We start from the raw sequence: 12120 nt of genomic DNA on the forward strand, positions 1-12120 counted from the left end.
ACCTCATATTTTCAGACAAATACCTTTTTTAAATCTCATGTAGCATCCTGGGCACTGCGAAAACTCTGATGTACATCATTTGTTTAACTTGTAGGTAAATGTTGAAGTTGCTCTCTGCCCAGAGACTAAGGTTTTGATTCGGTTGGAAAAGAGAGGGGTCACCTGTACCTGCGATGTGGATGACATGGAGGAGCCTTCCCTTTGGCCATGAATAGAAAGAAGTTAATATTCAAAATAGATGGATGGGATGAAGCACTTGACATTTAGTCTTTTTGCTCAGAGTTTAGCACCACCTCCAGTACGTTAACAGAGAAATGATTAGGATTCTGGTCTGTCAGCATGTTCTGGTTATTTAACTCCCTTTTACAGTTCACTGTTGTTTTTATAACCTTTCTTGGGTTGGTTTTCTCGGCCCTTGCTCTTCATCGTTTCTGCTTGGTCTTGCTCTATAATTGTCCGACAATTGTCTAGCCAGCTCCAAGGGAGGAAGATTTAGGGAAAAAAAGACAACAGCAGGCAAACAGACTTTCTGTCCCACCTTCTCTGTCTCTTTTGAAAGCTATTGTATGTTGTCTGTGATGCAACCCCCCAGGGAGTTGCCTCAGACAGGAATGAGTGCTTGTCTACTCAATATTTCACAAGGAGAAACTCTTAAGACCTGCCTGTGACGGGACAGGGAGGATGGACCAACCGATGTGTTGGCAAAAAAGACAGCAGCAATAACTCAAAGAAAACTAAGAGAAATGTTGTTAATAATGAAATCATTGCTTTAGATGGACCTTTTTTCAGAAAATAGGCCCAAAGAAATTCCAAAATGTACTGATTACATCTGTGCTTTAAAAATAATGTTATTAGAACAATATCGTTCAGCGTTTGTATTTTTGCTTGTAGGTTGAAAATGGTCTGATGCTCAAGTATGTACTATCGAAAGCTGACTTTGTATATTTGCTGACAGACAAGTTTTAAGTGCCTGTTTTCTAGAAAATCTCATTTTTTTAACCTAATTTGTTCACAACTCATCAACACATCTCTGTATTGTCTTCTCTTCCAGTCCTGTGTGCAAAGAACCTGGCAAAGAAAGACTTCTTCCGTGAGTAAAGCCTATTTTTAAATGTTTCTATTTCTGTTTCATTGCCTCTCTTGTGCATCACAATGGGCTTTGTCAGCAGTGGCAGCTTGTTGGCTTTTGAAGCCGTGCTGTAAATGAAGTCTTTCAGGAGCTGTCGGTCTGTCATACACACCAGGAGACGAGGCATGCACTGGAACCCAGTGCTAACCTCACTTCTAGTGATATGTACCCGGTCCACTGGTGCAAAATTAAAAGTTTAATTAAACCTTACAGAAATTGCATCTCAGTGTCAAATACATAAGAATAAATGCATACACTGTGTGGTCAAGAAGGCATTTCATCCTCTGATTTAGCATTGGAAAGCATTAAATATGTTAAGGAGTCTAGTCATATTTGGCTTTCTGTTTTCAGTGTTTTAAGGTATAGATCACAGAGAGCTGGAACTTGATAGGATAAAACACAAAGGTGCACATGCATGCGTAAAATGCTGATAGTTGGAGGTTATCCGAGGGAGGAAGGTTCCTGTCCGACTTCTGTTTGCTGATAGTTAAACGTTAGCTTCAAGTCATTTCGTCAGCCCCTGTTTGGTTGATCAGGACACAAGGTCATCCTTTGCCACTGGCATCTATGTAAGAGCAGACATACAATTTAGTTTCAGCGATGAGTCATTTCGCACAATAGAATAACTCGAGCAACCCACATTTTTTAGCTTAATTGCTAGTTGTGATCATGTTAAAAGCACTTAATTGCAACAGTAGCGCAGGTATTTAGCTCATAGTTTGGTTCTCCTTTCACCTGGAAGTCATGGATATAGACAATAGGCAAGTTCCTTTTTTTCTAATATGCACACATGCCTACAAACAAACAGTCATCTACAAAGAGGGTAGTCCCGCAAAAGCAAAAGGGTGACTGAACAGGTTTGACTTGCATTAAGTATCAGTACCCACAGGTAAATACTCAAGTTTACACATACCGGAATGCACAGTCACACAGCGAACGCTAGGTAAAGGCAGCAGGAGGGATCCATTATCAGATCTCTATCCAAGAAGTTGCTGTAGAAGACTTGGCCTTAAGCTGTAGAGAAGAGTAAAGCATAAACATCCCAGAGGGGCAATTCAGCTCAGAGAGGAGTCAATAGCACTACAAACTAAATACAGTAATGAATAATGGCAATCAGTGAAGTACATTTACTGTGTTTTGTGTTGATTGATATTGATGATACTGGGTCAGTATTCAAAAGACTCTTTTTAAAAGTCCTAGTCCCCAATGGTCAGCACATACTGAAAAAAGTACTGAGTTAGAGCAGCAATAAACAATTCCAATAATAAGATCCGGTTCAAAAGGAGATATGCTTTATAAAAACAACATTACGCTTATTATGGCTTATCTTGCACTGTGTATGTTTGTTTTAAGGTGGATATTAGCTCTTCAAATGTGGAAAGGGTGCAGACAAACTTCAACAGACCCCCTATTTGAGCAGAAAGACTAACAAGCAACAAAGATAAACAGCTGCACTCACCAGTCACCCGGCTACACCTGCTCTACATTTCTTTTACATACTGCGGCACGAGCACTTCTCCTGATTGCAGAGTAGATCATCAAACATGAGGCTCACAGAGCATATCTGAATAAACATTATCTCCTTGTCTCTTTCAATTGTTTAACCCCCATTTGACTACAGTTCTTAAATAAACCTTCTCATTTGCCTCTACAGGGTTGCCAGATCCTTTTGCTAAAGTGGTGGTGGACGGCTCCGGACAATGCCACTCAACAGATACTGTGAGAAACACGCTGGACCCGAAGTGGAACCAACATTATGATCTGTAAGTTAATAACAATAGTGTGCCATGTTGGGTCACTTATGTAACATACAAAACAAATGCAGGGTGTGTGTGGGTGTGATGGGGCTGCAGAATAATAAAGACAGAAAGCTGACATTGCAATATTTACCAATTCAGGAATATTCTAAATGATCTAGGCTACCTTTTTAAAGTAAAATGCACCAAAGTTGTTACGCAAAATTAAATGGAAAACAATGCTGTGCTCTTATAAACAATGTCATGTTCTAATTTAATTGCAAACTCGTTGTTATGTAGATATGAAAAAGGGCACGCAGCCTGAGGCCCATGGAGTTAGCGAGGGATGCTGTAAAGCTCATAATCAGAGCCGCGAGACAAGTAATCTAGGGAGAAAATGCGGCTGGTAAGGGCTAGCCAGAGCCAGACTCGGGAAGAGGACCCTCCCACAACGAGCAGCCGTCTTTGACACGGCTAGTTGAGTCACCCGGGCAGACGAACACCCGTTGAGAAGTTTAAAATGAAATTCAGTTCATAGTGAGGCAGCAGCAGGCCCGTCGATACTGTAGGTATTCGGACACACTCCATTAGTCATGAACATGTTCTAAGGATTAATGACTGTTTGACAATAGATTGCGCAGCCCGATTGCGTGATTGATTTCTGTATGAGGTCACTCACCACTTGAAATTGGTCTTGCAGAAAGCCTTGTTGTCACAGAAATGCGGTGTACTGGTTTTGCTCTCGCATGTCTCTGTGTGGAGCTTCTATGACAAGTGTGTCAGGAATGCAAATTGAGTTGCTTGTTACTGTTTGCAGGAACACCCATCTATAAAGCTTTTGAGCCGTTTTATTTGTGAACAAAACATCTTGTAGAGCCAGATCTCAGACATTCTGTTCCTCAGGCTTCAGGCGGACATATGCATAAGACCGTTTTGGGGGAAAACACTCAAACTCATACTGATATAAATTCCATCTTTCGAAGATAACAAATTCTACTTTGGGTTTAGAATATGGGGTTTGCTAAATGGATTTACTCTCCTGAACAATGCCCTCTGTCAATCTGAGTGTTGGCTCGCTTAGTCCTCTGAGCCAAATGTGGCTGTATACAGGCCGAAACACATTTAGGGAGCTACTTTATGGAAGTAATCTTTTCCAGAATAAGCCAAGTATAGTCCCTTGAAAATCCTTTTAGAACCAGATTTTTCTATCGAGTACGCTCACTTTTTGTTTCCTGTCAGTGTTGAAAACGTAAATTAAATCATTGATATTCCAAAACCAAACCATGAATCATGCAAAGGTAAAAAGCTTCACTTATTTCATTATACTATATTATTTCTTTAAGGAAAAGTGGCAATAATATCTCAAATTCCAGCCTCTCAAATTTAAATGTTGTCTTTTTGTTTGTCTTTAACTAAAGTAAACTACGTATATTTTATTAGTTACGGACAAAGAAGTCGTCTCTCTGGAATGTGACATTATGTAGAGCAAGCAGTTCATGAATCTGCTATTCATTAACAATAACAGGAAGGTAATCAATAATAAAAATAACTGTTGGTTGCTCTCATATTTGTAATGAAAGCCAGTTGTAGAGGGAGAACGTGTGTTTATAAATGATGTAAGTGTTCATACGAATGTGACTCTAGTCCTGCCTATATCATTAGTCTATAATAACAAATGTATCTTGCCTTCCTGGGCCCACTTTCGATTTTCAGATACACACACGCATGCACGTACACACACACACACACACACACACACACACACACACACACACACACACACACACACACACACACACACACACACACACACACACACACCACCTGTTTTACAATGCTTCCTGTGCCCTCTCAACCTTAACCACGGTTCCCCTTTTTACACAGTTCTGCACCCCCTTCATGATCCCCAACCTCTCAGAGGAGTATATTTCCCGCCAGTGGCCCTTGGCCTCTTCCTCTGCTTCAGGAAATGGCTTACATGCCGCAGAAAGCAGATGGGAGTGTGGGTTTGTCAGATTGCCAGCTCGCCACACCCCCCATCTCCAGCCTTCAGCTTTGAGAGGTGGGGTCTTTTCCCACATGGCTCTGATACTACCAGAAGCTCTGTTATGTAAATAAATACTCTTCATAAATGACCTTACATAAATACGCTGCAATACTATTTACATATACGTCTTTATACAACTGATGCTGTATAGAACATATCGGCGTCTTATGCAAACCAATGTAAGACCTACTTTTGGAAAAGATTTCATCAGTGTTCAAACTTTAATGTGGGCATAGCATGCCACCTAATGAAACATTTGGTCTGACCCTAGTAATAAATGTTTTAATATACCAACGGCACTAGCACTGGTCCAGTCAGTTTTTTGCTCTTCATGTCGCTAGCCTTTTTTATATGCATTGGCAGTAGTTTATAAGTTGACTCTATGCATCACCACATACCTACCAAAAGCCCTGGAGGCCTGACATACCCACCTACTGTATAGTCAAAAGTAAATTACTGCAGACATTGAATAGGAGTGGTTTAACCTGTAGAAGATGTCTCTCTGTGTTTGTGTAAGTTGGCACAGAAGGAAGATTGCAAACAGAGCAAGTTGTGTGCTCCATGCTTGGAAACAGGAACAGAAATATTTGGGTTGTATGCAAGCTCTTTGTCTTGTTTAGTCTTTAGGCAAACATACATTTCCACCATGATTTATTGTACTTTATGAGTTGTTATCTGCTTAAATATTCACAATATTCTGTTATGGAAGGCAGGAAAAGTCTTTGTGAGATATGTTCGTAAGTGGAAGAGGTGAAATGGGGTGGTCGGTTCACATAACAGCAGGAACAAGGGAACCGAGGAAGAATGCTCTGGCAAAGACTCAACTTACATAAATCAGATCAATGTATTTGATATGGACGATCCAGGGCTGTTGAATCTCCACACAGATTTATTTTTGTCTTTATTGATTTTAACAGCTGAAGCCTGTCCAACATTAATATGAGATGTATCCAATCTGGAAATACATCTTCTTTTTGAGTAATGTAAGTTCCCTGGCAGGAAGAAGTTTGAGAAGTCTTGCAGCTCTGGATTTAGTAAGTCCTGCAAAGCTAATCTGTATTTGACCCAAGAATATTTTCCCCTCCTCTGCCGTTGTCTGTGGGATTAAGAGCCCTAATCCTTAATTTTGTTGTTGCCAAAACCACCTAAAGTAATGAAGTGTGTGTGTGAGAGCGGGATGTAGAGAGATGGTTTGTTATAGTTTTGCATACTTGGCTGACTGTCAGTGTCTGTTAGTTCATCATCTGGGAGTTCTGCTTCTTTTAATTTAGCACAAAGAACAGAAAAAGATTGTGCCAAAAACAACCCTGAGCATTATTCACTGTTTATAGCCTACATGATTTTTACATTTTTATTTAATTTCTCTTTAATTGTATGTGTCATAACATTATTGTAAATACTTGAAGGGCTCTTATACCATTTGGCGTAATATTCAGTGGTATATTTTTCCTGCTGGAACCTTTTTTTTACACATGGTCATCTTTTATATTTTGAGAATTCTGACATAATATTTTATATGTAGGACATTATTTCATAATTTGCAAACGCATTTAAAACATTATTAAATACTCATACCAAGTCTAAAAAACTGATGAACCCACTGAAATGTTCAAATACATTGTCTTCTTACTTTTTTAGTAAATTTACTTGACAGTATATACACACATATGTTTGCCCCTTTTCTTTCACAGAAAACTCTTATTGAATCGCATGTTCACAATAAAACATTGACAGTTAAACAGCTTAATAATAACATTCTCTCCAATGCTGCACCTGCTGAATCCTACTGAAAATGAATTACAGTATATCCCAATTTCTGTTTTGCTAGCTTTGTGTTGGTAGAACAGCCAACAACAAATACCAACAGGAGACGGGGAGTCACAGTCAGTTCAGTCTAGAGTTATATGTTGTATAACGTACACGCTGTTCTTCCATCTGTTTTCAGGTCCATTTATTATTCAGCGCTGACAGTTTACCCTCTCTTCAGCCAACCCCCATATGTATAAATTTGCTTTTTCATAGCAGTGTTGTAAGAATAACCTCAGCACCTGCAATGTTATTTCAGAGTAAAATGTTTCCCAACACTGTCTTTGGCACAGTGTTGGGAAACAACATTTTGTTCCACCTGTTTCTCTTATCTTCAGACACAGTCACAGTCTCGTCAGCTATTTCAGTTTTTTGTTGTCGCTCCAAGGTGCTTTGCACAACACATCTTTTCTTCACATCGACCTGGTAATCTCGCAGCCACATAGTGTGAAGGGAAAAGTATGAGATTACATTTTGAATACCATGTTTTGCTCAGAGGACATTTAAAATAAAAGCACACACAATGCTGAGAACCAAATTGCAACATATCGGTAATATTTTGGAAAACTTTGGAAACATCTCGTAGTCAAGAATGATCGCAAAGAAATTGGTATTGTCGAAGTTGGAAACAGCACAAGTTTAATCAGAAAAACAAATGCATTAAAAGTTACTCCATTCAGATGTTTTGTTTGATTGCTCAGAACATGTTGGAGCTGTTATTCTTTTTAATCTCAATGTTAGTATCCACTTTTTGGCAAATAAGCATTCAAATAACTCAACTTTATTGGAGAAGACAATTGAAAGTATGTTGGCACAAACAATGCGAGTTCTTTCACCCGTTTGTCATTAAATAATGTTAAATGGCTTGAAGATGACATCATAATCAACATATGCAACAACAAGCACAGACACATCAGCATCTGCTGCTGGAGAACAAGCGAACATGCCAAGATGCTAAGCTCAGCTACTGCATCCTGATCAGTGTCAGATAGCGACTAGAAACTGAATCACTGGATACTTAAAGATCCACATGCTGTAATTTTTCTCACTCCAACAATTTCCCAACTTCGATGATTTTACTTGCTGTCAAATGTTTACATTTTGATGTGTTTGGTGGAGAAACCCCCTCCTCCCTGGTGAGGAAACCCCCTCCTCCCTGGTGATCCACAGTGCTGTGTGTGTGTGTGTGTGTGTGTGTGTGTGTGTGTGTGTGTGTGTGTGTGTGTGTGTGTGTGTGTGTGTGTGTGTGTGTGTGTGTGTGTGTGTGTGTGTGTGTGTGTGTGTGTGTGTGTGTGTGTGTGTGTGTGTGTGTGTGTGTGTGTGTGTGTGTGTGTGTGTGTGTGTGTGTGTGTGTGTGTGTGTGTAGCTGTCTGGGTCTCAGTCAGTGGTTAAACACATCTTGGGGACTTCCTCTTTTCTCCAACCACGACTAGACTGATCTTAGCCCAGTATGCATGAACACACAAGGTTCTTTAGAATCAGATAATCAGCCTCATTAAACAGTCTGAAAGTCTGCACCGCAAACCTGGTGTGCATTATTCTCTTAAGAAGTAGTTGGATAATGTACAAGATGTAAGATTTACATCTACACTCAAGCGTGCACCACGGCTTAATGGACCATTCAGAATACTGCACATATTGTCAGGATTGTCTTTTTGACCTGTTTTCTTGCTCTCTTTCTCTTCCACTCTCAAGGTACATTGGAAAGGCAGACTCGATCACCATCAGCGTATGGAATCACAAGAAGATCCACAAAAAGCAGGGTGCAGGTTTCCTCGGCTGTGTGCGCCTCCTGTCCAACGCAATCAACAGACTCAAAGACACTGGCTGTAAGTACCTGTTTGTAAGTGAAGGTTGATGGGGAAGATCCACAGGCTACATCTAATGACTTAATGAATAACTATCCAGTGTCTGAAGCTCCAGGTGAAACTCTTATCACACATGTTTGCACAAAGGTGCTACTCAGTAAGACACATGGATGGACTAGAGCTGGTGTCTCCAATAACACACACAACTTGACTTTTTCTGTGCCTTTGTTTTAAATGGCTACAAAAGTTTGATTGTTAGCTAGCCTGCTGCTACATGTACCTCTTTAACACTGCTGCTATCCCATCCCCACCTTGCAGTCTGCTGCTGTTTTCGTGCCAAACATTCATTGCCATGAGATTTATAAGCACAATACATCAACAGCTCCTTTAGGCTACATATAACAGAAATGCTGTAGACATGAGACACCTGAACCTAAATCAATAGCCACCATTCATTTTTACAGCAGTGCAACTTTCTGCCAAGGAAATGTATAGCTCTTGAAAACCAAATCCTGCTGATATACTTATTGGCACTGTTTTTCCCAAGGTGCAGAGAGAGGAGGAAAGGTGCTGTTTGGGGATAACTTTGATAATCCTGTGTGACCCGGTTTAATGTGGATAACACACAACATCTGCCTGACCTCACAGACGGCGGCTCTTTGATTTCCAACTGATTTATACTCTTATTTACTCTCTGCTGTCCACATGGCCGCATGCTTGTTAGCCCTGTCTGCCTTGTTGGCAGTACCAGTCTGTTGATACTGACACATACATACTTAACTGTAGTACATATCGCAAATTAACATTCCTTCCACACATTCTCCTCCTTTCCTCCAATCCATCTTCCTGTCTCAAACTAAAAGTTCAGACAAGTAACAGAACCGCCATACTGAGGTACATTTCTTCCCTTCTTTTTTGAATAAATCTGACCTTTTCCTTTTTTCCATCCATTCATTCTACACAGTCACACACTACAGACACTCCGCAAGTTGTCTGTCTGAATATAATTTCCTTCTTTGTTAGAACCAAACTGATTAGCTGACCTAAATGCGACTATTATGCCAAATCCAAAAAGCTACATACTTCTCTTAAGATTACCAAACATATGTTCCAGGAACCTTTACTTGTTCAAATGTGAAATTCTTGATGTATAAAGTTCACTCTTCAAGCCACTGAAAAACATGAGACCTTGACATGCCATACTTTAACCCCACTGAGGGCCAAAGAACCTGCCCTAACATTTAGCCACAGCTTCCAGAAACAGACAGTAGAGTCTCCAGCTCGGCTCCAGACCAGCCACTTACTGTACAGCCAACATGGCAGAAATTATACTGTCTTGTAGCCACAGGAAGTGGACAGGGAGACAAATCATAATCTTTGACAAGACACCAGAGCTCACAATATCCCGTGTCCTTGTCTTGTAGCCGTAGACACATGAACTGTGCCCAGGCTGCGGTCTGACCAAGATGTACACACACCGAGACAAACATTACTTTACTGGAATTGTATTGATTCCTAGAAGTCATATTCAACTGTTTCACTCCTACACCTACACATGCACGCACGCACGCACACGCACGCCAAAGTCTTTCGAAATGAGTTGTCTTAGTTAGTCTTATTTTTCTTCTTTGATGTTACAGCTAACTGATGAACAATAATTCCCTAAAGGTCACATTTTTATTGTTATGATACCGGCCTTATTATCTGCCGTATAAATAACTGAGGTTTCTGTTGCTTCTGTTTACATTGAACTGATGCAAAAAAAAAAAAGACTCTTCAGGAATTCACTGCTGTTTTTGTTTTGTCTTGTTTGGCAAGAAGAACTAAAACGGCTTCACCTCGTCTCCATGTGTTTCAGAATGACTGTAAACAGTCCTTGAATCTTTGACTATATTTGCTGGTTTCCTGATAGTGATGCTTATATGGATGGTTTTACATATCCATACAAAGACAGACATACAGGTGGTCATAAGCTAAATGATTACATACTGAAACAGATGCTACAGCCGCATATGAAGTCTGATTTATGTAGTGTGTTCATTGAAGCAAAGCGTGGCTCTGAGATGTTACACGGTGCAGCGAGGCCTTGTGGTTAAAGGTCTGTACACGTTCTGTCTCTGTGTTTCCCTTGTCTCTTATTTAAGAGGAAATTCTGCTTACTATTCCAGCCATGTAAGGCTTAGACCATCCCTGTTTAGTCTAGACACGTATCCGGAACAGATGCACACACACGAACACACACTTCTGGAAATAAGCTATAGTGATGTTAAGATCTGCACAGTCTATACATACAGGCGAACCAAGGACATGACATGCCTAGTATGTCTCTGATTTTAGTTTTAATGCACGGATAACTGGGGCATCTCCTTATCTCTCTTTCTGTTTCTCTTTCTCTTTCAGTCCTCCTCTTGTGGTGCATATTTCATTCCCTTCCTTCCTTCCTTCCTACACACACACACACACACACACACACACACACACACACACACACACACACACACACACACACACACACACACACACACACACACACACACACACACACACACACACGCTTTGTAATGTCAGGCTATGCTTTACTTTTTCAGATTTTAGAAAGCCAAAGCCCCTGCATGACTCACCCTGCGCGATCACGACACACCCACGCAGACGCACACATACAGACACATCAATTGATATCACTCCTGTACTGCTCTGCTGGGCTGGTCATGCAAAAGTTTCTCTGTGATGGAGGCAGAGAGAGATTGCTGAGTGTATCTGTGTCTGGATCTTGTTTGGAGTCGTCCTGGGTTGTGTTTCGGTGCGGTCCGTCTCGCAGTACTATCATGTGCTGCTGAGCAGACAATGAGTCCTTGCTTATCCAAAAATAACAAGAAAAGTAACAATACAATTTTGTGTCCAGAATCTGTGATATTTTGTGTCTCCAAATGTTTTTCCCTGCACAGAACATTGTTTATTTTGTAACATTTTGAAAGTTTTGCCTGGCTGCTTCAAAATGTCCCATTTGCCTCATGCCTAAATCAGAGCCGTTATCACTGTGTACAATCATTGGTTGATGTGTTTGGAGGTCATATTTTATGTTGTTTCATCTCCTACAACAGATGATAAGAATGCCCTTTTGATATCTTTCCATGGTTGAAACATCCTCCGTCATAGTATTTCCAATTAACTGTGCAGTTCCTGTCATCTTATAAGCCTTCAAAGTCATGGATTTATTACTCATCTGTCCTTCCTGGGTAGTGTTTCATCGTCTCAGTGTGGCAACACACCCACTGAAACGCTGCACCCTGCAGTTAGATTTTCAGTTTGAACGCCTTGTTACTTGGCCTTAAATTCATCAAGTTACTCATCAGCTTGATACCTGGATTTGATCATGGTTGTAAATGTGAGCAGATGTTTAATTGATGGTTCTTGTTTGTTTTTTCCCTGCAGATCAGAGACTGGACCTGAATAAGCTGGGCCCCAATGACAATGATACTGTGAGAGGTCAAATAGTTGGTAAGGAGTCCAAACATGTTTAAAACATTATCATTCTTATGGAAAAGTCAAATATATAACTATGCTTAGTCTATTGTCAGGGTGTTACATGTTCCA

At 40.4% G+C, this 12120-nt stretch overlaps 1 protein-coding gene across 2 annotated transcripts in view; it reads left to right on the forward strand.

The window, feature by feature from the left end:
• Nucleotides 1-12120, forward strand: part of LOC134864652 (E3 ubiquitin-protein ligase SMURF2-like) — a 50173-nt gene that overhangs the window by 16800 nt on the left and 21253 nt on the right. For both annotated transcript variants that reach the window (XM_063883811.1, XM_063883813.1), the window contains exons 3-6: nt 1052-1090; nt 2784-2892; nt 8414-8547; nt 11959-12024. In XM_063883811.1, the coding sequence (XP_063739881.1) occupies nt 1052-1090; nt 2784-2892; nt 8414-8547; nt 11959-12024 (348 nt within the window). The remainder of the gene's footprint in view (nt 1-1051; nt 1091-2783; nt 2893-8413; nt 8548-11958; nt 12025-12120) is intronic.

Source organism: Eleginops maclovinus, chromosome 5 (assembly GCF_036324505.1).
Source record: "Eleginops maclovinus isolate JMC-PN-2008 ecotype Puerto Natales chromosome 5, JC_Emac_rtc_rv5, whole genome shotgun sequence".
Lineage (NCBI taxonomy): Eukaryota > Metazoa > Chordata > Actinopteri > Perciformes > Eleginopidae > Eleginops > Eleginops maclovinus.